This window comes from Amblyomma mixtum, chromosome 3 (assembly GCF_055824585.1).
Source record: "Amblyomma mixtum isolate Tamu chromosome 3, ASM5582458v1, whole genome shotgun sequence".
NCBI lineage: Eukaryota > Metazoa > Arthropoda > Arachnida > Ixodida > Ixodidae > Amblyomma > Amblyomma mixtum.
The window spans coordinates 252884085-252910447 of record NC_143014.1 but is presented as its reverse complement, the minus strand read 5'-3'; the positions used below and the strand labels follow the sequence as shown (position 1 = coordinate 252910447).

The 26363-nt window shown below is 45.3% G+C and overlaps 1 protein-coding gene and 1 non-coding gene across 2 annotated transcripts in view; both read left to right on the top strand.

Moving 5' to 3' along the window:
• LOC149354383 (uncharacterized) overlaps nucleotides 1–25136 on the top strand; it is a 37756-nt gene extending 12620 nt beyond the window's left edge. Inside the window, exons 6-7 of the mRNA XM_089577497.1 lie at nucleotides 19972–20105; nucleotides 24959–25136. Coding sequence (XP_089433623.1) covers nucleotides 19972–20105; nucleotides 24959–24978 — 154 coding nt within the window. The 3' untranslated portion in view covers nucleotides 24979–25136. The remainder of the gene's footprint in view (nucleotides 1–19971; nucleotides 20106–24958) is intronic.
• Nucleotides 25137–25665: 529 nt separating this feature from the next.
• TRNAT-GGU (transfer RNA threonine (anticodon GGU)) lies at nucleotides 25666–25739 on the top strand. Its single transcript has one exon. It is a non-coding gene; the product is annotated as a tRNA-Thr (tRNA).
• The last annotated feature ends 624 nt before the right edge of the window (nucleotides 25740–26363 follow it).

Below are 26363 nucleotides of genomic sequence, written 5' to 3'. Positions count from 1 at the left end.
AGCTATAGAGAGGAAATATTTAAAAACAGTGGTATAGCAAGTAAAATCAACTTGCGAGTACTTCTTTATTCACTATACATCTTGTCATTTGGAAGTTGCTGCTGCCGAGCCTATGCATTCGCCCACAGTGTGTTCTGTGAATGCATTGTGACCTGAGTGCGCACATCGGCGTGTGCACTTATGTTACTCCGTTTAGCTGTGCAAGAGTGCACCTTTAGGAAGTGACGCTCTTTGCAAGTGCACTTTACCTTGCGTGCTTGACAGGGGTGCTATGAACTAGTGCAGGCTGTATATGGCACTTCAAAGGTGCTCCAAACATATAAAGCCATTAGCTGTCTCTGAAGATGTATGACAGCCGCCGCGGTGGCTCAGTGATTATGCTACTCGGCTGTCGACCAAAAGACGCGGCTTCGATCCCGGCTGCGGCGGTCAGATTTCGATGGAGGCGAAATGCGAAGTGCGAGGTCAGTGCACTTAAAAAAAACTCCAGGTGGTTGAAATTTTCTAGACCCCTCCACTACTGCATCCCTCAAAGCCGTATTCGCTCTGGCCTTTAAACTGCACAAACTAAACCAATATCTATGACCGAGTCGTCATTGTACTGTCATGCAAGACACTACTGATACTCCGTTCGTTTTTCCTCAGCACAAGATAAAGGAAGTGGCAGAAGGAATCCCATCGCGATCCTACCTGACATAAAGGTTTACACAGAATAGTATTTATTATATCTCTGCAGTTCTAAAAAGATAGCTCCGAACCTAACGGAAATCAAAACAAGTCAAGAAAGAAAGAAGGGCGTTGTGAGTTGCAATCACACCGGGACCCACCCCTGCGCAAATCTCTCGGTGGTATAAACCGTCACACAACCAGTGAAGCTGTGAGTGATGAGTGAACAAGTATTGGCACGTTGTTGCAGTCTGCTACACATAGACAAAAAAAAACATGCCATCCATTGGGTTGCAAATGAAAGACAGGACTCCATCGCATACTCAGTGCAGTCTTCTTTTTTTTTTTATTGTGATTCCTTTTTGCACGCAACAGTGTGCTTTGCCAGTAAGTAAAACGTCTATTTCGAAAGGAGGTATAGCACCGAACGTTGTTGTGTTCGTTGTGCCCCGAGGACACTGCGCGTTCTCATTGGCGATGATAAATGAGAGTTTGTGTAGTGCACACTGAAACTCTCGAAGCTTTAAAAGCTACGCAGAAACAGAGGCACTGAAGTGAGAAACACTACGGCCCGAGAGCGAGACTGCCTTACGGAGGCACTAATAGTGGCTGAGTGTGCACCCAGACTTTGAGCCAAGTGGTGAAGTGATGGGGCAGGGAAAAAATTGCAAGCTATCGCCAGGTTGGATCACAGACTGTACTAGCATGTTCAGCAGCTTTCACACGTGCAATGTGTGATATGAATTTCACTAAAAGTGTCCGTTTTGCTTATTCAAGCATGCAATTGTAAATCTGGTTAACTCCTGCGAAGCAATAGTCAGTAAATCTTCCCCACACTTTTTGTAAACTTTCACCATGTCTTCAGATGTAACGAAAAATTTCAGTCAAAGTGCATGGTTTCGTGCCCCCTAAATGTATACCACCGTGGCCGGGAATCCAACCCACAACCTTTACCTGCACCACTGAGCATCACAGCAAATGGGCCTTTGTGGCGAGTTTGTATGAGATGTTTGGGATTTCTGGAATGATACGATTCTTGCGGTACCTAAAGAGGGTGGCAACTTTCTCCATCACGTCGCTTAATATGAAACAGCCGTATGTATCGTTGAACTCCAGTTGGTTGTTTTGAAGAGATATATTTGACCTAGAGGAGGGCGTGAAAGCCGCATCAATGCTTTTTTTTTTTTACGCAGTGCCTTCCAGGAGGAGGTAGCGGCCAGCCTTACTTCGCTGAATATCCACTGCAGGGGGCTGGGGGTTCCAGGGACACTTGGAATCTGCTGATGTTCATATTTTTAGTATAGCGAAATGTTTGTCTTAGGCGACTGATTGTGAAATTGTTAAAATGTAATTAAATGTTTTATACGTGTCTTTGGGCTTTTCAGCGAGTTCCTGGTAGCTTTTTTGCTAGAATGAAAGCACGGACCCTTATTGTGTGTTTGCATGCTCTGTGTGGTATCACCCGTCACTGCAAGTTAATGCTTGGTCAGGCATGTTATTACCCTGCTGTCAAATTTTTTGAGAACTGTTGACAAATGTGCAGAGTAGTAAGAAAGGTACGAAAATCACTTCACAAATAAATCAGCTATAATAAGGGAGTAATTACTCATTGGCATCCACCCGAGCGCAGCCATACGGCTACAAAGGAAAGCTTTACAGCTTTCTCAGAAACTTCGTAGTTAAAGAAAACTTTGTCCTGGTCTGGGGTTCAAACCCAGGACCACCGCTTCACCGGAGCAGTCGCTCTACCAATTGAGCTAACCAGGACGGCAAGCTTATGGTAGGACGAGAGCGAATTGATCAATAACTCGAAGTGGGAACTGCGTTGGTCAAATGTTTAGGGGAATCCCCCAAGGGAGTAATTACTCATTGGCATCCACCCGAGCGCAGCCATACGGCTACAAATGAAAGCTTTACAGCTTTCTCAGAAACTTCGTAGTTAAAAAAAAATTCGTCCTGGTCCGGGGTTTGAACCAAGGACCACCGCTTCACCGAAGCAGTCGCTCTACCAATTGAGCTAACCAGGACGGCAAGCTTATGGTACGACGAGAGCGAATTGATCAATAACTCGGGGGATTCCCCTAAACATTTGACCAACACAGTTCCCACTTCGAGTTATTGATGAATTCGCTCTCGTCCTACCATAAGCTTGCCGTCCTGGTTAGCTCAATTGGTAGAGCAACTGCCCCGGTGAAGCGGTGGTCCTGGGTTCGAACCCCAGACCGGGACGAATTTTTCTTTATCTACGAAGTTTCTGAGAAAGCTGTAAAGCTTTCCTTTGTAGCCGTATGGCTGCGCTCGGGTGGATGCCAATGAGTAATTACTCCCTTATTACAAATCTACTCCACCTTGGGGGATTCCCCTAAACATTTGACCAAGTTAGCTATATGGGAGGTGCATTGCTGGCCTTGAAAAGGCGACAAAGGGGTTATTGTAAGGGTATAAGATTGTGTGAATTGTGACAACACTCTCAACACAGCAGCTCTCGCTCGATGCTCGCCATATAGAATATACGAGTGGCGACAACAGATACCCTTGGTGCCGACCTTTCATCACTGCGATGGGGCTGTTCAGGGACCCGAAGTGCGCGACGATTGGTTTTTCTCACAGAGACATAGAATGTCGGCCAGCAGAAGCTCCGGAGGCCCCAGGTCAGAGTCCGACAGGGAGGTGAAAACATGGGTAAAAGCAAGGCATGGGGTACACTGTCGTGTACGCTTGCTCGACATCGAGTATAACGGTATGGGCGAACTAAATGCCTTTGAGCCGACGGTCTGGACGAAATTCGTTCATGTGTGCGAATTCTGCCTGACGCCATGGCTGCTGCCTCGCCTGAACTGATGTGCTTTAAAAACATTTAAAAGAAATATAAGAAGAAAACCTAACAGTTGTATTATTACAGGTGAGTATTCAAGCTGTAACTGAATATTTAAAAAGTTTTTGTCAATTGTATGCGCCCTTTTGTTTGAATATGTTGTCACATGGTTATGACATACTTTCGTGCGTGTCACGAGCGGTCTAGCCCCACTACCTCGCTGTTGATACGCACGTGTCACCGGCGTGGCCTATCAAGAATTCGGCTTAGTGTTAACTCTTTCCTTACCATGTGGAAATTGACCATTTTCAGAAGGTTTCAATAGATTTTTTTTCTGTAAAAACTATTGCATTCGATATTTATTGCAATAGGTGGTGCCCAACCTACGGCGGACATTTTGTCATGGTGCAGCTTTGTCACATGAATTTGAACTTCCGGGTCATTCCTGTGGTTTGGTTTGTGTGCGAATTGCTTGCAGACATGCGGTTTCGGTCTTTCTCTCCTTAATACTGGCACTCACATTGCTGGAAAAAGGATGTTGTGCACTGCCTCAACCTGCAGAAACTTCACTGCAAACGGATACAGCATGTTCCCGAGTGCCATCAAGTATAGGGAGCGGCAAAAATAGTGCGCCGTTGCAATCCGCTGGCAGACTGCCTGCGACGGTCAACCCTAGGCTATATGCTTCGAGCATTTTGTTGGCGGCAGAGTTTGAAAGCATTATGGAAGTTGAAGAATTCTGTTAAGTAGGTTGTTTTCTTTCCTTGAGGAGCACCAATTTCTCCCTCGGACAACTTTGGCTATGTGCCACATCTGGTCTAGCATGACAGCAGCAGCACTGTGCGAGCTATGTTTGCAATTATATGCGGTTTGACCTCTGTCAGTACAGCGTGACAACTTAAGATGTTAAAAGACAGGACTATTTATTCCTCAGACATTTGCGCTGAATGTGAGTAGCTCGAATCCATAGCTAATAATTAAGGCGTGTGTGGTCACTGCCGTCAGCTGTCAAAGCGGCTACACTGCGACCACATGCGGCGGCGTCTCATTCCCTTGCACCACTTGTAAAAGTTATAAATTGTTTTATGAGGCCATTTTCGCTAATTTCATGCTCAAACTGAAACACGTCTTCACCAGAACACTAGTCGACATCAGCACGCAGCACGTGTAGAAAATTATAATTAAGCAACCTGTGACACTTAAGTTGCCTGCTTGTGTGGACCCGCTTGTTGCAGTAATGTTTCTTCATTTCCTGTGTGCAGAGAAGGAGGCTGATCGCATTAAAAAGTGATAGGAATTATTTATCGCCTTTCTTTTCATACTCTGACTGAGTAAGTTGGGAAAAGCTTCACTTCAAGATAACATAATTAAGAAAATAGCAGCCAGCATAGTCTGGCTGTTTTTCACCTTTCATTGTACAAAACTTAGGCGAATTGACATCTGAGACATATGTTATAATCCTGTACTGTCACTGTGCAGCAAAGTGTCATTCGCACACTGTTTATGTGCTGAACATATGCATGTGAAGTAAATAAATGTCTACATCTATAGCTGGCATATGTGACGCATTGCATGCTTGCATGTAGAAATATTGCGCTTAATGATTGACTAATTTAGAGGGACATTGGTGATTCCAAGAAGTGCAAGATGCTACAAGGAAGGCAGAGGCTGGTCTAGTGGTCGTTGGGTTCATAACGATCAAGAGTAATAATCATGCCAATTACTAGTTTTTTATTAAAAAGCAAAGGAACACATTGTGTTCACAGACATTCCAGACTTTCTGGTATCACTAGTGTCTTAGGGAAGTTTATCAAGTGCAAGCTTTGCCGCATTGTTAACGCCAAAGCTAAAACTGGATGTGAATGCCATTTGTTCAACATTGCACAAGGCATTGTAACAGGAACTTGTAGAAGGTGCTGAAAACAACTCGTATCAAGCTTCTGTGTGTGCTGTAAAAGCCGAAGCATGATATTTTTTTACGCTCGACCATACTATTTATTATAATTTACTATTTGTCACACAGATCACCTGCATTAACCTCATTTATTACATGCTGTAGAAAATGTGTTGCATAAGGTTTTGCAAGACAAACATATGATGCTGTTACCCACAGGACAAGAAGAGTTTCCCATTAATAGCTGAGAAACTTGCTCCTCTTGCAGTTCAGCAGTAAAGCTGCCTGTGTCAAGAGCTTGTTCTGCTTTTGGCTGGTGTTTGCTTACTATTTTGTCTTCCTGCCTGACGTTTACATTGTGAAGCCAGTAGCGATGCTCTGCAGCAGGCTCTGATGCCTTGCTCTGGCTTTAGGTTTTCATTAGGAAAAACACAAGGCAAGCTGATCTTTTGCCTAGCTGCTAGTGTTGTTACTTACCTACCTTACCTTAAACACTGTGCATACAGTGTGTAAGTTATACATTTCCACATTTCTATACACAGCTAGGCATCAAAAGCTGAGGTGCCAACCATTGGCAATATCTGTCTGTGCACTGGTGGTTCTCCTTCAACTAGGCTCAGAGCACAAAGTATACGACAGCAAAATGGCTGCAGGCTCTCCTCTGCCTTGATGGGAAGCAACATTAATTTTACATCCTGAAGCTAGTGAACATTCAAAAGATGACACAAAACAAAGCATTTATTTTTGTACATTTTTTTTTGCCTACATAATGCAGCAACCAGCATTGGGAAATCGAGTACAGAAATTCTTAACATTCAGAGCTGCAAGTTATATGTAAATGGCATGTAATGTCATCTATATATGTAAATGGCACTCTGTGGTGTGTTTTCTACGTTTTGTCGTTGTCTGGCGCGCCGAGGCATTTCTTGAAAAATGTCCCACACTACCATGCAGGATGTGAAATGCATTGCAGTACAGTTGCAGTGCTTAACTATACACAGTTAGTTTTGTTTGTGAGCAAAGTTTTTATGCATCCACCAAAGCCGCAGTGAGTGTACGCCTCTCACTGCTGGAATAGCTGCCATGTAACTTGACCATCCAGGCTCTTGATGCACATATAAATAGAGGTTTTCAGCTAAAAACTCTCGGTGCATGCTTGTCGGGGCATATAATTCGTACATGCAGAAAGACTACAGTAGTGCTGAAAATTCAACACATTTGTAATGCAGTTGCATTTTTTCATTACAGCTCAACTAAAATTAAATCACTTGACAGAGTTGCTAAGCATGCCAGCTTCTGCAGTAATTATTTCATAAAGCATAGCAAATATCCAACGAAAGGAATTAGCTGGCAAGTGCAAAAACCGACAATGACACAGATTGTGCCCCTTGCTAAGGTTGTAAAACATTGATAAGTACACAGACTTTTGAGAGGAGGAGCGACACGTGGGCAATGAGGAACACCATAGTAGAGGCCTCCATATTAATTGAGACCACCGGGAGTTCTTTAACGTGCGCTGACATCGCGCAGTACACCTGTGCCTTTCGCGTCCATCGAAACGCGGCCGCCGCGTCCCGGATCGGGTCCTCCGACCCAGTAGCCGAGCGCCCTAACCGCTAGGCCACCGCGGGGTGTATAGAAAAAGCACCGAAAGTCCTCCGAGGATTTGCACGGTTCAAGCTCTTTGCCGTCGCAGCCACCCTGCTACAATGTGCGCACCAGTGCGCTCGTGCGTAATGCTAGGCTGCGGTTGCTGGTAGTCCATATATTCAGCGCCTGGAAGCGCGAAACCTCTAGAAAACATGTGCTCTGATATATATTAGAAAACTTTGTAGCAGCCACACGTACGATAACCGTAACAACAGGCGGACTTTTGTAGCGAGTGGATGAAGCGTCCTAAACTTCAGCGCGAAGAGACGACGCATGTCTTAACGTTCGCACTTACAACGCTTTTCCGCCGTTAATTCGAATACGGAACGTCGAGCGCAAGCATAATAATGCACGTAGAACATGCTGACCTTTCTTACGACTTCATTCGCGCGTATTAACAAATTATAAGAACGAGTTTAAGCTTCGCAATTCTGCATTTCAAGGAGAGCGCTGTACACGCGCATCTCGCCGAACGACCTGGAAGTCGAGTACCCAGCATGCCTTGAGGCTCGTTCAGTTTGAACACCACCTAGTGAACAAAATTTTTTCACTACAAAATATTAAAGTTTGTACTCAATTAACGTTTTATACTGTACTGACGAGGTGTTTAATAAAACTGTAAAAATAGGTGCTGCGAGAAAAGGAAAACGATGCGTTTGTCTGGCGAAGGAAAAGAAGACTGCACTGTGACATTTCAGAGAAAGATTTACCTGGAGGTCCCTCTCTCCAGGTTAGGGTTCCCGTTATCTATGCCAGTGTTGTTATCGTTCGGAGCGAGCGCCAAAGGATTTGCTTTGAGTTCAATTTGTGGGAATCTACATGATTACATAATTGCAACTGGTAGGTTGATTTGCTAACTCCTTTAAAAGTCTCGGAGTTTTTTTTTGTTTTTGTTTTAATTATTATTATTCACGCCAAAATGTTCTTTATTATTTCACTTCAAATATTCTTCTGTCGTTTTTCATGAATACATTTTTCAAAATTCACGTTTAATCCTATGAAAATTTTCTTATGTATACCCCTACACCTTGGCCAATCCCCCCACGTGGGTATGTGCCGTTATAAAGAGGTGAAGAAGACACGCGCGCCACTCTGGCGAATCTCGCGCAGTCTCGAAGACGCAGAACATTCGTGCGTTGGCTCCGCTCGAATATTCCACGGGATATTGCTGTGAGAGGAAGGTGCCGGATAGAGGTCAGCGAGGCCTTTATCGAGAACATCAATTACGTGGATCCTGTCTTTGGAATCCTGGACTCCGAGCGACTGATGCCATGGGCCGGACACAACCTGCTGTGGCGGCTGTTCTTCGCCCCGTGTCTGCCTTGCGAGGAGGTGCTCCCTGCTGCTGTTGCAGTTCGGAGGTAAGGCGCAGTGTAAATTAGCCTGCTGGCGTTTCTTTCGCAAACTTGCCTCGAAAATTGGTTTTTGGGGAAGGAAATGACGCATTATCTGTCTCTCATATCTCGGTGGACACCTGAGCCACGCCATAAGGGAAGGAAGGTGGGAGTGAAGGAGAGAAAGAGGTGCCGTAGTCTCCGGAATAATTTCGGCCACCTGGGGATCTTTAGCGTGCTCTGACGTAGCACAGCACACGGGCGCCTTTTGCGTTCTGCCTCCATCGAAACGCGGCCGCCGCGGTCGGGTTCGACCCCGGGTGCTCCGGCTCGGTAGAGGAGCACCTTAACCAGCCACCGAGGCGGGTGAAAAATTCCCTGCTATGCCACATTTGGGAATTTACTCTTCAGCTATCCTTTCTAAAAACTCCTGATGTAAACGCGGCACTGACGCTTAGGCCGTCGGCGTTCATTAATTGTTCGTTGTCGTTGGCAACGTTCTAGACTCCGACAATTTTGATGAAAGGAAATGTGCATAACTGGCTCCCTGGTTCAGTGGACAGCTCAATCGCGCTTTGAGAAATTGCGAACACAGTAAAACTCACAAAAGCAGAATAGTGGTTACGTTTTAAAGTAGTTAAGTTTTAAATATTGATCAAAATTAAGTGCAACAAATGAATTAATTAAATATACAACAATAAAAATATTTAGTCTAGGCCCAATCCTCGATATTCACATACGCCCATGGCAGCAGCTGTGCATTTATGCCCAATCTCACTGCAGCACCTCTGCATTTATACGCAATTTCACTGAACAAAAATTTTTCACCCCTCACTTCTGCTGGTGAAATTAACCTTCTATCCTGGCGATTAGCCTGCGTCTATGACGAACTGGATGTAATATGCCAGTATATTTCGCCAAGTGCAGCCTGCAAGTACCCTAAGGGCGCCCTCGCAAAACAACGCAAGCAAAAGAAACGAAAGACAGTGTGTATCATGGTGGCCACTGCAATAACTGAAAGTGAATTTTCCTTCCAGGGTTTACAGCAGTTGCTATAAGTGCCTTTGCCGAATGCTACTTATTGTGACCATGCAAGCCGGACTGTTTCTTTCGAGCAAATTGGGGATGACGTGGAGACGACGCGGCAAAGGGCAATAATTGGTAGGAGCCGAATGTCTCGCACGAATATTTCTGAGGTCTTCCGGACATGAACAATGGCCACAAAGAAACCGACCGCTACTCGCACTGCAGTCTGAGCGCGCCCCGACAACATGTCGCCAAGCTCTTTTCGGGCTTCCAAAAATGTCACATGATTTCTCCCCTCTAAATTTTCCCTCATCCGTGGAGGAAGGAAAATTTAGAGTCATGAAGGAAGGAAAGCTCAGGAGAGGCCCTCGCTATCCCTGCTGCATGCCAAGAAGTGTGCCGGATATCGTGCTTTTGCAAGGAAAGCGTGGACTTATGGAAGTCTTTCGCCAACGGTGCTGCCAATAGTAACACTGGGCGCTGCGGCGTCATCTGCTGCTTTGCCTGCTACGCTTGCGCATGGGAACCGACACAGCAGCCAAGTGGGGGGAGGGGGGGGGGGGCAGCGGCTTCAAAGCACATGGCGTAACTGCCTTTCCTTAATTAGTTCTTTAATTCCTCTATGTTTAGGGGAGAGGCCGTCCCCTGGCTTTCTGTTAAGGTCATGTAGGAAGGAAAAATTAAAATAGATGCTGTCACGCGACATTATTTGAAGCCGGAAACGAGCCCGGCTCCATGTTGTCTGGGCGCGCTCTTGTTTACTTCTCTGCGCATGTGCGTTTGAAACCCAGCGAAGGAGCTAGACTAAAGAGACCCAGGTGCGAATGGGGCTTGATTTTGTGGCCGTTGTTTATGTACAGGAGACCTCGTAAATATTCGTACGAGACATTCGTCTGCTTCCAGTTACTGCTCTTTGCCGCGTCATCTCCACATAATCCCCGCTGTCTTATTCGAACGAAACAGACAGGACTTGCATGATCATAATCAAATAGCATTCGCTGAAGGCACTGATCGCAGCTGTGGTAAGCGGAAGCGCAGGAAGGAACTTCCGCTTTCACTCATTGCCTTAGCCCTCCATGGTACGCAGTGTCTTTCGCCGCTTTTGCCTGCGCCGTTTTGCGATGGTGGAGTTGCGTGCGTGCCCCTGGATTCCTTGCAGGCTGCACTTCGCAAAATATAGTGGTATACTTGCATCCGGTTCATCGTGGTCTCGTGTCAATCTAAGGACTAGAAGGTTAATTTCACTAAGCGAGGTGCAGTGCACAAAATTTTAGATCAGTGAAATTGTGTATACACAGCTGCTGGCAAATAATGGCAGGAGAAAACCATATCTAGCATACATTTTGAAAAGCATGCCTGTTTGCGTTCTCTCTATTTTTTGATATGAACTCTCACAAATGGCCCCAATGAAATAGAACTTTCCTTCCTTTTATGCTATGTGTCTTGGATCGTCCTGTGCATTTCATGATGCTTCCGAACAAACTATCCCACCTTAATGCAGTATAAAGTACTGCCCTTAAACTTATGCTTCCTGAAAAATTCTAGCACATGGCTACCCTGAAAGCTTTCCGTGTCCAGGTTGCTGACACGAGGCTTATATTTAAATGGCCCTCTGCAACACTATTTGAGAGCATAAAGATTTTTGAGTGGACAGGTTTCAAATGTGCTCATCAGATTGTAAAAAAAATCTTTCTTTGCTAGAATGAATTTAGAGCTTCATGCATGAGATCCTGAGCAAGTTTTTTGGTGTCGAATGTCGGGTCGTATGCTCGCGTAAATGTGGCCCACATACCGTCCAAAGTCGAATTACACACACTGCTGGATAGCACAACCCTCTGAGTTTTATGCTGAATGAGTGTGCACGCATCTGCTTTCGGCTCAGTTGTGAACAATGCTGCCATGCATGTTCACATCCAAGCTTAGTGTTCAACCTGCCTGTTGATGCTGCTCTTGCTGTTGAATGTTGTAATCCACCTCCATTTCGTATGTTTGGGTAGCTGGTTGTGTCAACAGTGCGTATGCTGCAGCAGTGAGGACAAGAAAAATCCTGCGGTATTTTGTTTTTGGGCATGAATAATATTTATCTTCATAGCATGTTCTTGTGTGGCTGGCCCTGCCACGAATGTTTTGTGATTCAGCAGTGAGGATGGGAAATTACACTAAAAAGTTGAGTTCTTGACCCTGAATGCAAATTTTAGTGTCATAATGCGTTCATAATGGTGTCCGCACCAGTTACTTTTGATTCACAACTCCAAGAGCCACTCAGAGAGGTTACAGAAATTGAGAGGGCCGAAGTGCCTACAGTAGATCGGCAGGAGAGTATGTATTGGGGGGGGGGGTGTGGCCCTCCTCGCATAGCCTGAAATTTTACATAGGAAAACCGTGCTGTACCCTTTTTGCTAAACAAAGGAGTCCAAGAAATAAATGTTCCAAATAAGACAGCCGCACTCCCCCACTCCTTAAGAATTACCTGTAAATCCACCCTTTGGAGCATGGCAACATAGCATGTTTCACATCCACAGGTCTAGTTTAGTGCATAATATATATGAATGACCCTAGTTTTTCAGACTCCTCGTAGAAGTTTAGGCGCACTCAGTTGCTCAGTATGTTTCACAGCATTGTGCACTATTCAGCGTGTGTTTCATGTTTAACGTACAGAGCTACAGCTCTAGGCACTAATTTTCTAAGCTTGCTGAAATACTAACTTGTAATGTCACTGCATAGTACCTCATTTTACTTGCAATCGCACTACTGACAATGACGGTCAATTTATTGCACCTAATGAATGCATTGGATTATTTTTCTCAACATAACCACAGTAGTGAACGTTGTCAATGTCAACCTGTGAGCACGACCAAGAACAGACGCTTAAGTAGTTAATGAAAGAACGCCTACGCCGCAGCTCTAATGTTACGGCGCAGACCGCTGCTGCCGCCATGTTTGTAAATAGCAACTATGATGCCGTTGCTAAGCTGCGCTCAGACCAGATGGCCTCCCTATTGAGAAAAACCACGTGATTTCCTCCACACGTTTCTCCCAGGGCGTTGTATTGGCAGGGCCTCTCCTGAGTGTTTCGCGACGTGCTCAGATAGGCTGTTTTGATTGGTCCCACCCATTAGCGTCACTGGAGTAAGGGAACACGATACGCAATATACATCCAGACGAGCAAAAGAGAACTATCTTTTTTTTATTGATTTTCATATGGAGGATCTTATCTTAGTGCCGTTCTAAAAAATGACCCTGCCATGCTGCTGCTCGTTCATCTGCAGTTATCCTGTCCTGTCTATTGCAAAGGGGGGCAAATTAGACATGGAACACTTGTTTGGGTTGGTGTCATGCGATTTTTGAGACGCGTTTCTCGGTTCTCTCATCCCTGAGAAAAATTTTTGTAGCGCGGCACTATCGTGGAAGTATTGGTGCCACACCTTCCACCAGAAAAAAGAATGCTACAGTTTTCATCTCTTCGACTTTCACATCACATCCTATCACTCTTGTGGGTTTGATCAAGGGGTTTCAAAATAAGATTGTTGCTTGCTAGGCACAATGTTTTCCACCCTGAAACAACTGCTCACTCTATAGCATATTAGGACCGGGGTATGCAACTTCATCCTTCTCACCTGCGTATACTGCTGCTCATCCTTTTCCTGGGTGCGGGGCTACCGCTTGTGGTCGGAGTAAACCGTCTCGGCTATCTTGATTAATAATTTGAAGTTTATTCAAGATTCCCCTCAAATGTCAATTACACTGCACAAAGTTTGCCGTTATATACGTATAATGCGATTGAATTTTTCTAATTTGTAATGTTCCAAAGCATGGGCGTGCTATATCCTCAATCATGACTTGCACTGGTTTTGCCAATTTAATTTCGCAGCTATTTTTTGGAGCAAGAAAGCTGGTCTTACTGGTGCGCTTAATGTTTTGAACGAAATTTCGGTTGGAGATGTAGCTGACTGTGAAGGCAGGGGAAGGATGACAGAGCTGATGTTCTCGCGTCTTTGTGCTGAGGACTTGCATTATCAGCAACTAGTGAAATACGAACAATGCAATTATGACATGAACAGGAAAAGGAGATCATAGTCGGGAGAAGATCAATTCTAGCGTAGGTTGATATCATTTTGAAGGCGGGAAGTATGCCCTTCAGATGTGTTAATGAATTTCGTTTGTATTTTTTGTTGGAGGAATTGCTTGTGTTTTTGCGTTTTCATTTCTAGCTCTCATGTTCGCATTTCATTGGTTGCGAATATTACGGTGCCAACTGTGCCCGCACTTGCAGTGTCCTTTAGGACAGACGACGTCAACTTGCAAAGAGCAACGTTGGCGCGCGCCTCTTCGTCTGAGCCTGTGTTCCGTGTGCGCAGGTTTCCAAGTTGCTTGTCCCGGTTTTTGTCCAGCACATGCCCGACCGGAGAGGTCAACCGCTACCGCAGTGTGCCTCGCCCCACTGTCCTGTGGCCTTTGCTCGTCGTCCTCTTCTGCTACACCCACCTGAGCGTGCAGAAGAAGGGTAAGCAAGTTTATGTCCAGGCAACTGTTATTCTGAGTGCCAGGTGAAGCGTAGGACTGCGTGGTTTTATGTTACTTAGCACGCACTACGGAAATCTCAGACCTTAAGACCGTTTCAATGGAAGTTTATATCACTGTAAGCACTGACACCATGACCAAGACGGCTGTGCTACCCACATTCTTGTGCCAGGAGCGGCGTATTTCAAGAATTAGACCAAGTGACACCATTAAGCCAGACCTTAAATGGAAAGGCAAGGCTAGAAAGAAACAAGGATAGTGGCGCTCTCGTGTGGCTGGCTGAATGTTACGATGCGAAGGTCTTCATTGTGTACTGTTGCTGTGGTGCTAGTACGAGAGTCGACCCCTGGGTTACGCTCACTGGACGAAACTCTGGGCCACGTATTGCAAAACCATATCTTCCAGGGGCACTCGATCAGACGCCGCTGAGAAGTACAACTTCCGCCGCAGAGTTTGTAGTGGAAATGGAGAGCGGGGGTGGCAAAACCTGCGTCTAGATGTGCGGTTGTGATTTCTCCTGCTTATTCTAGTAACGTTGGTTGCAAACAAATGATTCCTTGCATACTGTGCAATCATGAAACGGTTTTCCTTTATTAATATCGTATGCTTTCAACTGCAAAATTTTGTCCTTTTCTTTGCCTTTTTTTCCCCTCTTCCCTTATAAGCCATGGTGCTTGCTAGAGGGTATTGAAAATAAAGATGAATAAATTCAGTCCTTACTCTGTGCTTTCGTTTCCACGTGTAGACAAGCAGATCAAAAGCCTGAACGAGCGAATCCAGGGACTCCAGGCAAAGAACTCTGAGCAGAGCCACTCCATCGCCGCTCTGCAGGACAGCCTGGCACAGTACGGATTTTTTGGCTTCTGGCTTTCTTTCTGGGCATTCTTTTTGTGCAGTGGATTATTTTCACTTCCTTTTCATGTATGAGTTTTCATTTTCCTCTTCATTCTTTGTAGGGAGTGTGCGAATATTGAAATTTCTGGATACGGAGCAAGAACTGCTTCAGATATCTAATATCTGTTCAGTATGAAACAATATTTCATAAAAGACATACAGGCAAACGTCATTGCCATAATTCTTTTTTTTTCAAAATATTGGATTGTATTTGCAACTGAAGTAAATCAAACACTACGGATTCAGGACAACATGCGAAAAGAAAACATAAGCATGGAAATATACACTACTTGATCAGTGATTAGACACTTGACACTACTTCATTAGAACAGTATGAAACCTGCAATGTGGTCATGCAAAAGGAGTAACAAAACGAAATCCTTAAATTGGCACATCACTGTCAACTAAACATATCATTAGTGCTAATAAAACCTCATTATTCACATTTGAAGGGGCCAGAAGAAATGTCATAGGAAGGAATGCACGGCAAACAGCCGCCGTCGCCACGGGCTAAAGGCAAAGTTTAGAAACCGCAGCTATGAAATGGCCAGGCTGCTTTTCTGTCAAGTGAGAGGGGGACTTCCAATTGTGGCTGTGCCTGCTGTAACACGCAGTTCGGAGGTGCGAGGGATGCAATGCAGCGTGCAATATAGGCCGCCGCAGTGGCTCAGTAGTCAAGGCTGCTGACCCAAAAGACGCAGGTTCAATCCTGGCTGCGGAGGGCGAATTTTGATGGAGGTGAAATTGTGGGGGCCCATGTACTGCGTGATGTCTGCAACACGTTAAAGATCCCCAGGTGGTCGAAATTTCCGCAGCCCTTCACTACGGTATTCCTTATACCCTGAGTTTCTTTGGAATGTACCCCCATACATATTCATATTCGAACTTTCGACTACTCGCACACCCTTAATTCTTAGGCATTTCCAGCTATAGTCATACCTCTTTAAATGGACGCTGGTTCCCTACCAAAACTCTGTATAAAGCGAGTCGTCTGTTGAAGAATGGAGCGTTGAATGATATCAACCAGATGTTTTGTGTATATCTGCCGTTACAAAGGCATAAATATATGCCAGTTTTTTAAAGAAACACTGGTGAAATCGCAGCTCATGAATTAATTTTTCATTGACTGTTTAAAAAAAAAATCTGCTAAAAGGTAATCGCATATAACTTCGCTTAGTGGTACCGTACAATACCTGAATCCTTTTGTGCTGGAGCAAGCAGTTAAGGCAAACCTGCCTATTTATAACCTCTGTTTTGTTACGGCACTTGTAAGAAATCATTAGCATTAGCATCGGCATCAGAGCCTCCTGCTTAAGCGAGGTGTAGTCTGAAGAAAAATGCAATGTATGAGTTTAGCTTTCATGCTCTGTTTTGCTTCTGGACGTAGAGGTGGGGGAGGGGGGTCTCAACGCTTCCTTTCTTTTTCTTAAATGAGTTCCTTCTATTTTTTTCATAGACTGCAGGCACAGAACAAGTTCCTGGAGGACAAGGCCACCTCCCTGGAGAAAGTGCACGATCACTACGACGCAGTCATCCGCCAGAACATCTCGCTCCAGATCAAGGCAAGCTATTTAAAGCAGTTTGTTACACACTGACAGCAAGAGGCGATGATTTGCAGCAACGTGCTGTTGCCTGAAGCCTTTGAGCACTAGGCCGGCAGCTGCCAAACCAGTGTTGCTCAGTTCGTCTCTCGGGTTCTGGATTTGCAGAAAATTTCACCTATCGTGTGGAAGTAGCTTGTGAGTCTGGCCAGGACCAGAAGGCTTTTCAGTGTGTCTGTTTTGTGAGTGAGGTTTGTTTCTCTAGCATGGTTTCCATAAAAAAGTTGCCAACAGTCTCCATGCTGCTGATGCTTGCTTCTTCATGAGCATACTAGAGGAGTCATTGTCATAAGCCATGATTCAAAGCTGTTAAGTGAAAGCCTGATAGAAGTAGTGCTACGAGAAATGATGTGGCATGCGTGTCACTTCTCAAACACCACAAAATATAGTTTAGTGGCTCTACGCTGTGTCGTTTAGAAATGCAGAGTGTACCGAAGAGATATTTTCATTGTTTCTATTGTACTTAGTGCCGTTTACTCCAAACAATTCACCGACAATTATGGTATTTTGAAATGTTAAATGTGAGTGCAGCTCTTTAGGTGTTTTCATTTTGTGCACTCTTCTTTGAAGCTAAAACTGCAGCGCAGGCTGACCAATTTTGGTAAACGTCCTTCATATACAGGGCACGCCGCATCTGTTCGTCACTTTGTGGCAAAGCAGGTGCGCATGCACCCACATAGCGTCCGCAGTACAAACTCTCTCTCTCACCCTGCCGCTGTGTCTCGCGGCACCATTGGTCAGGCTAGGAATGAGGTTTCCAGAGGTTTTCGAGTTTCTTCTTTTTAACTCAGCACACTGCTAATATCCTGACGTCTTTCCTTGTGAGATAGCCTTTCCAATATCCTTTTTTCAACAGTTTCAGCTGTTGAGCTTCTAGTTTCTGTTGGTATAGGAGACACCACTTGCCACAGAGACTGTTGAAGCCGCTGCGGTGTCTCAATAGTTATGGTGCTCGGTTGCTGACCTGAAAGACACTGGAGTTCGGTCCCAGCCACGGTGGTTGCATTTTGATGGGGGCGAAATTCTGGAGGCCCATGTACTGTGCGACGTCAACACACGTTAAAGAACACAGGTGGTCGAAATTCCAGAGCCTTCCTCTGCGGGGTCCCTCGTAGCCTGAGTCGGTTTGGTACATTAAACCCTACGAAACAAACAAAACAACTGAACAAAGACTCTGCTCAGATTTTGGTTCTGCGTTGCCGTATGACTGGTCCACTGGTGGTCACATGGTGTTAATGATGTCACGGCCCTCCGAACCAATTGGGGAAGTTCATTAAATAGAACTTTTCAGTTCTCTGGCCAGTGCACGAAAGCACTAAGCTTTCACCACAGCCTCGTGTTAAACTGCTGCACTCTCGCGCTGTGCAGGGCACGTCGTTGCCTTCATCAGCTTCCATGTGTGCGCAAGTCACTAGAGGAAACGCACTTTCACTGCTAACCACACAGTATTTCGTGGTTAGCAATGCTAAACCGCCAGCAATTTTTTAACATTGGTTTTCGCAGTTCTGTGATTAAATAGCTTGTCATATACAACATAGCCGCAAATTGAGGCCGTGGAAATAAATATATGCATGGACTTTTGCGAAGACACCCTTATTACTCTGCGATGGCCACAGAAATTATTGTAATCAATGAAAGCTCCCAAAGTTATTTGTATTACTCTTTTTGTCTGCAATATAAGCAGTAGTTGGTAAAATTGCTACATGTTTGTAGTTAAGAGAACATGTCGCTGAAATAAGAAGCCCAAAGCAAGCGAACTGTGTTTTCTCCTCATCTCGTCGGCTCCGGCTGAACATAGTGCAGCCTTCAACTTGCATATTTTGGCATTCTGAACATGCTTTCCTCCTTGGCAACCATGTTGGTTGACCCCTGCTACTCTCTGCAGTGAGGTTAAAAAGCAAATGGCGGGAGCCTGGACGTTTAATCCGATTTAATAGGGAAATCGGCAACACAGGATATTAATTCGATGTTTCTGAGAATGCTTGAAGCGTGTAGATCGAGCTCCCATGAAAAAAGAGATCAACTCAAATTCTCTTTATTGCATCTTTAATACAACGCTGGTGTCAAAGTTTTTGGTCTCGGAAAGCAGCTCTCTTGTAATGAAAAACTGATCCCCATAGGAGTTTGAGTGTTTGTACTGCTACATGTTCTAGTTTAACATTTTTAATTCGATGTGTTTTTTATTGCTTAGCTGCTCTTGCATGTGGTTGTTATCTTTCTTTGTATAGCCTGAAAGGAAGAAAAATGGCTTTTAACTTCAGAAATACAGTAGCACGACGTAATAACTGAGAGAAAATGAGGCCGGCGTTTTGTGCTTCAGTTTCTAGTGTGGAATCTTCTTAAACATGCCATTTTAGAAAAAAAACATAAACTAAAACGTTGAAAACAGCATTATCTACTACAATTTTATGAGCATACTCATTGCACCACCCTCAAGAAGTGCAATCGAGCCCTAATGGGGGCTTTATGCTCATATTAACAACAGACACAGCACAGTGACTTACGGTTTTGGTTCAGCTGGTTCAGAGAGACACTTTCTGGTAAAATGTAAGGACAGAAGTGATTAATATGTTGCACAATTTCACACTGGTAAAATTGACAAAGTAAACTTGCCCCCTGGAGGGTGCCCTCTGTTAGGGTGCAGTGTATAAAAAGGTGTTTTGTAGGCTACGTAGAATATTCAAGTACTGTATTTTCCTGTCTACAACTCGCGTTTTGTGTAAGTTAAGCCGCTTGCAAACAGGTAGTTTTACCAAAAAAAAAGAAAAAATTTGCATTGTGCAAAATGGACCAGTCATGCTGTGTACGAAAGCTAACAAATGTGCTGAGGATCTTTTTATGAAATGCAATGGAAATATGCCCTTGATGCACCCGACGCTTCAGTGCGATTCCATTGGGGATCTGTGCTAGGACGCCTGCAGGTGCCTTTATCTGGCGGCATCAGATTAAACCAAAGCGCCAGTTGTGGGCTGAGAACAATGAATGCTTCCCTCCAAGAAAATTTGCTGCACCTCACCGCAGCGTTTGGACGTGACTATATTAAAAAAGAAACTACAGCAGTAATCTGGAAACTATTTTTCAAGCAAAGAATTCCTCTTAAGCACCCGGCTTGGTGGGGAGCAAGCATATTGGGTGAAACTGGCACCTTACATGTGTTAACTTCTCTCATATATTTCGGGATTAGTGTGCATAAGAAACTGAGTGTTCATGCATACACGTAGACTGGTGGGAGAAATGGTACATCTTTGCGCAAATATAATGCGAAAGCTTGCTAGAGCTGCTGGTGAGTTTCTTTTCACAGCGCTTGTCTGAGAGGAATTAAAGGTTTGTATGAAATGGATGCCTGATATTTCTCAAGATAGATCTCTAGGAGATGCAGCTCGGTGTGAAGGGAAGAGAAAGATGTCTAAACTGCGATAGTTGCGTTTATGCACAGAAGGTGCTGCATGGTACTAATTGTGGTCGCACTGACGGCGAATTTGCCTACAACATATAAACAGCAGCGACTGCTGTGAAAGAGTGCCGTTTGTGCACGGCTCTTTGTTCAAACTTGTGTTTCCTAATTCGCAGGCGTCTGCATCTCTCCTTGCGGCGTGGGTGCTTGCCAGCATGTACCCTACTGCGGGAGATGGCTCCGATTGCTGGAATGCGGCCTTCGCTCGTCTTCCTCTTCTGCCGCATCGACCTAGGCGAGGAGATGAGCGGTAAGACGGCATACGTTCAGGCTGGGGTTCTGTAGCACCAAGGCTCAGGCCACTGCTATTCCGGCAATATTTGGTAGTGTGCCATTAAGGAGCCTAGCACATTATACAATGAGAACCGCAGAAAACAAGGCCACGTGATGGGTCATTTGCAATATCTGAAGAGTTAACCAACATGACTCTGAAGCTTGTCCTACAGCTGTTCTTGAAAAGTGTTTTTTTTTTCAGCACGAAAATGGTGCATTATCTGTCACAGATCTCAGTACACACCTGAACCGTGCCGTAAGGGAAGGGATAAAGGAGGGAGTGAGAGAAGAAAGAGGTGCTGCAGTGGAGGGCTCCGGAATAATTTCAACCAACTGGAGATCTTTATTCCCATGTGCCCACATTGTAAGCAAAAAATGTCAAGAAGAAAGCATAATGACGCCAGGCAGCATTTGTAATTGCTGCCAAGCACCGACACTTTTGCCGCTTATGCCGACCACACACGAAACAGTGCTGTAGGAGTTATTTCTGTTCTTGGTATAATATGTGCATGGGGCACCTATGTTAAGAGATCTCGAATGGTCCGTAGCACAGGATTTAAAGCTACATCTGACTGCTGTGACGTTTAAGCGCAGTCGATTTGTTATACTTACTTCGAAGTCTAAGTCTATGTGTTCCTACTCGTATGTTACAATGTGTTAATCATGAATATATTCAGAGTATACTGCCAGTTACTGTAGAAAATAAATTGACACAGGGCAAGGTAGTTGTGAGGACGATGTTAGGAGAATCAGATAAAGCTCACCTTAATAACCCCAAAAAGATGGTTTTTTGATGTGGTAGGTAAAATGTGCTATTAGGAGATAGGAAACGGCCAGGGTGGTACTTAAGTTCTTGCATGGCTGATTATGTGTTCTATGTGTTCTCTGTTCTTGAGAACAGCGAACAATATTTAGCGACTATGAGTAGAATGAAGAACATTGAGTGCGTAGAAGAATGATAAATGCAGTCATCAGCGATAAGGGCACCATCTTAATTGCAGTGAGATTGGGTATCTTGACATCAGAAATGCGTTGATTTTTATCAATGCAGTAAGATTGCGGTCGGATAGTAAGAGGAGGAAGATAGCAAGAACTTATAATGAAGGAGCGCGCGCTCATCGAGCCCTTCAGGCAAACCAGAATTTGGTGACTGAAGGTGTAGCCCCAAAATTCCCGTACATAAGGCACGGAGTGGATTACACCGGGGGTGACCGGGTTGGTGCTTTGGGAATGCTTTTAATGTGCTAGCATTAGACGTCCCATTCACAAGAAAAGCTGGCTCTCGTCCACGTCACGAAAGAGAGGTGGCAACCTGCCCACCGGGTTGTGGGCAGCCCTCACGCCATGTCAGGCAGCATTGAAATTCTAATAAATTCAATGCGATTTCCACCTTCCCACTGCAGCACTGTGTATCAGCTGATTCGTGGAAAGATAGACAGCCTCACGAAACACTGCCTGTGCAAAAATGAGCATGACGCGAGCTTGGGAACAGCACTCTGCGTCTCACAAGCCCCAGTGTCTCGCAAGCACAGCCATCTGCCGGTGCGGCGATCCATTGCTCAACCGCTGCACCAGTAGTGGTATGAGGACTCCCCACAATCTATGACTCTCTGTTCATAAACAGGGGCACTTAAACGAGGGGGATCTGTAATGCTATCGTATTGCACTGTTAATGGTAGGTTAGGCGTTGTCCAAGTTTTTTCCTAGCGCTCTAGTATCGTGAGGCCGCGAGGTATGTCTCAGGTGTGGCGGTGTGGAGGTGTTGGATCATCAAGGTCAGTTGAAGGCCAAATGAACCTCAGGCTTCACGCACACACTCGAGACATTGTTTTGCAGGGTGCTGTTGGCCGCGGATGAGCTATTAAGCGTGCTGTGAATAGACTTTACTTCTTCGCTCCCGTAAAAAAGACAGTGAGATATGGCATGCCGTTCGACACAGACCTCAGTTACAGCGCACAGGAAAAACCTAGCTGCTGTTTAACTACTGTTGAACCTGGTTAGAGAGCGAAAGCTGTGGTGTATCAGGCAGCTAGACGCGGCTTGGCATCTGTAACGTTGAGTGCTGTCCGGACACTGGATAAGCAGCGCGCCCGCCCTGCGACCTTGGCAGGTGGGTTGATCGCGAGAGGCTGCTCACTCCAGTGAACGGTGCGGCCTATTACTGCAGTGCCCCGTGTCTACCAGAGCATTGTCAGTGCTAACGCATTCAGCCCAAATCTCTCTCTCACCACCACAACGTACCTCAAAGTGCAATTGAGGTGTCCATTGACCATGGGACCCAGTTATGCACCCATCCTTTTCCTCAAAATCATCAGGGTCTAGAGCGTTGATAACGCCAACGCCATGGAACACAATGAACGCCGTAGCCTATAGCTTCAGTGCCGTGTTTCTGCCACAACGTTGTCAATGCCAATGCATGCAGCACACACCTGTCACTACCGCCGCGTAGCTTAAAGTGCGACTGAGGTGTCCACTGTCCCAGGGGGCCAGTTATGCGCCTTTACTTTGCGTTTGATGCTCCCGCTCATCATTTGTTTTGGCACAGCTCTGTAGCGACTAAAGGTCCCTCAAGGTCAAAGCAACGTGGTCGGCGAAACTCGTGGAACATGCCGTAGTTAAGCTTTCTCTTTAAAAGCTCTGGAGCCCCTTTTCCCATAATACAACTGCCAAGGGCGCAAGTTAAGTACAGTTACGCAGAGTGCTCTTCGACATATCTGGTGACACTTCAGGCTACGTGGTCTAAACAGAAAAGTAAAGTGCACTCGTCAAAAAAAAACGGAAACAGAAAATGAGTGGAGTTTTTGAATAGGTCTATGAAAATGAAAAAAAGGACTCTTAAACAGTTTTTAACTATGAAGAGAACTGGAAATAGAGGGACAGACAGCACCAGCCAAAACTATTCAGAATTTTGACAGCAAGCAAGATGGCACCCTGCAGTGGAGTTGCATCTGACCGTGTTCTTTTGTGGTCTTGCTTCGCTGTAGCTATAGAGAAGATATATTTAAAAACAGTGGTATAGCAAGTAAAATAAACTTGCGAGTACTTCTTTATTCACTATACATGTCATTTGGAAGTTTCTGCTGCCGAGCATATGCATTCGCCCACAAAGTGTGTTCTGTGAATGCATTGTGACCCGAGTGCACACCTCGGCGAGTGCACTTATGTTACTCCGTTTAGCTGTGCTGGAGTACACTTTTAGGAAGTGACGCTCATTGCAAGTGCACTCTACCGTGCGTGCTTGACAGGGGTGCTATGAACTAGTGCAGGCTGTATATGGCACTTCAAAGGTGCTCCAAACATATAAAGCCATTAGCTGTCTCTGAAGATGTATGACAGCCGCCGCGGTGGCTCAGTGATTATGTTACTCGGCTGTCGACCGAAAGACGCGGCTTCGATCCCGGCCGCGGCGGTCAGATTTCGATGGAGGCGAAATGCGAAGTGCGAGGTCAGCGCACTTAATAAAAACTCCAGGTGGTTGAAATTTTCCAGACCCCTACACTACTGCATCCCTCATAGCCTTATTCGCTCTGGCCTTTAAACTGCACAAACTAAACCAATATCTATGACTGAGTCGTCATTGTACTGTCGTGCGAGACACTACTGATACTCCGTTCGTTTTTCCTCAGCACAAGATAAAGGAAGCGGCAGAAGGAACCCCATTGTGATCCTAGCTGACATTAAGGTTTACGCAGAATATTTATTATATCTCTGCAGTTCTAAAAAGATACCTCCGAACCTAATGGAATTCAAAACAAGCCAAGAAAGAAACAAGGGCGTTGTGAGTTGCAATCACACCGGGACCCACTCCTGCGCAAATCTCTCGGTGGTAGAAACCGTCACACAACCAGTGAAGCCGTGAGTGACGAGCGAACAAGTATTGGCACGTTGTTGCAGTCTGCTACACATAGACAAAAAAAAACATGCCATCTATCGGGTTGCAGATGAAAGACAGGACTCCATCGCATGCTCAGTGTAATCTTCTTTTTATTGCGATTCCTTTTTTGCACGCAACACTGTACTTTGCCAGTAAGTAAAATGTCTATTTCGAAAGGAGGTATAGCACCGAACGTTGTTTTGTTTGTTGTGCCCTGAGGACACTGCGCGTTCTCATTGGCCATGATAAATGAGAGTTTGTGTAGCGCACACTGAAACTCTCGAAGCTTTAAAAGCTATGCAGAAACAGAGGCACTGAGGTGAGAAACACTGCGGCCCGAGAGCGAGGCTGCCGTACGGAGGCACTAATAGTGGCCGATTGTGCACCCAGACTTTGAGCCAAGTGGTGAAGTGATGGGGCAGGGAAAAAATTGCAAGCTGTCGCCAGGTTGTGCCACAGACTGTACTAGCATTTTCAGCAGCTTTCACACGTGCGATGTGTGATATGAATTTCGCTAAGTGTCCGTTTTGGTTATTCAAGCATGCAATTGTAAATCTGGTTAACTCCTGCGAAGCAATAGTCAGTAAATCCTCCCCACACTTTTCGTAAACTTTCACCATGTCTTCAGATGTAACGAAAAATTTCAGTCAAAGTGCATGGTTTCGTGCCCCCTAAATGTATACTACCGTGGCCGGGAATCCAACCCACAACCTTTACCAGCACCACTGAGCATCACAGCAAATGGGCCTTTGTGGCGAGTTTGTATGAGATGTTTGGGATTTCTGGAATGATACGATTCTTGTGGTACCTAAAGAGGGTGGCAACGTTCTCCATCACGTCGCTTAATATGAAACAGCCGTATGTATCGTTGAACTCCAGTTGGTTGTTTTGAAGAGATATATTTGACCTAGAGGAGGGCGTGAAAGCCGCATCAATGTTTTTTTTTTTTTACGCAGTGCCTGCCAGGAGGAGGTAGCGGCCAGCCTTACTTCCCTGAATATCCACTGCAGGGGGCTGGGGGTTCCAGGGACACTTGGAATCTGCTGATGTTCATATTTTTAGTTTAGCGAAATGTTTGTCTTAGGCGACTGATTGTGAAATTGTTAAAATGTAATTAAATGTTTTGTACGAGTCTTTGGGCTTTTCAGTAAGTTCCTGGTAGCTTTTTTGCTACAATGAAAGCACGGACCCTTATTGTGTGTTTGCATGCTCTGTGTGGTATCACCCGTCACTGCAAGTTAATGCTTGGTCTTGGTCAGGCATGTTATTACCCTGCTGTAAAATTTTTGAGAACTGTGGACAAATGTGCAGAGTAGTAAGAAGGGTACGAAAATCACTTCACAAATAAATTAGCTATAATAAGGGAGTAATTACTCATTGGCATCCACCCGAGCGCAGCCATACGGCTACAAAGGAAAGCTTTACAGCTTTCTCAGAAACTTCGTAGTTAAAGAAAAATTCGTCCTGGTCCGGTGTTCGAACCCAGGACCACCGCTTCTCCGGAGCAGTCGCTCTACCATTTGAGCTAACCAGGATGGCAAGCTTATGGTAGGACGAGCACGAATTGATCAATAACTCGGGGGATTCCCCTAAACATTTGACCAACACAGTTCCCACTTCGAGTTATTGATCAATTCGCTCTCGTCCTACCATAAGCTTGCCATCCTGGTTAGCTCAATTGGTAGAGCGACTGCTCTGGTGAAGCCGTGGTCCTGGGTTCGAACCCCGGACCAGGACGAATTTTTCTTTAACTACGAAGTTTCTGAGAAAGCTGTAAAGCTTTCCTTTGTAGCCGTATGGCTGCGCTCGGGTGGATGCCAATGAGTAATTACTCCCTTATTACAAATCTACTCCACCTTGGGGGATTCCCCTAAACATTTGACCAAATTAGCTATATGGGAGGTGCATTCCTGGCCTTGAAAAGGCGACAAAGGGGTTATTGTAAAGGTATAATATTGTGTGAAGTGTGACAACACTCTCAACACAGCAGCTCTCGTTCGATGCTCGCCATATAGAATATACGAGTGGCGACAACAGATACCCTTGGTGCCGAACTTTCATCACTGCGATGGGGCTGATCCAGGACCCGAAGTGTGCGACGCTTGGTTTTTCTCACAGAGACGTAGAATGTCGGCCAGCAGAAGCTCCGGAGGCCCCAGGTCAGAGTCCGACAGGGAGGTAAAAACATGGGTAAAAGCAAGGCATGGGGTACGCTGACATGTACGCTTCCTCGACATCGAGTATAACCGTATGGGAGAACTAAATGCCTTTGAGCCGACGGTCTGGACGAAATTCGTTCATGTGTGCGAACTCTGCCTGACGCCATGGCTGCTGCCTCGCCTGAACTGATGCGCTTTAAAA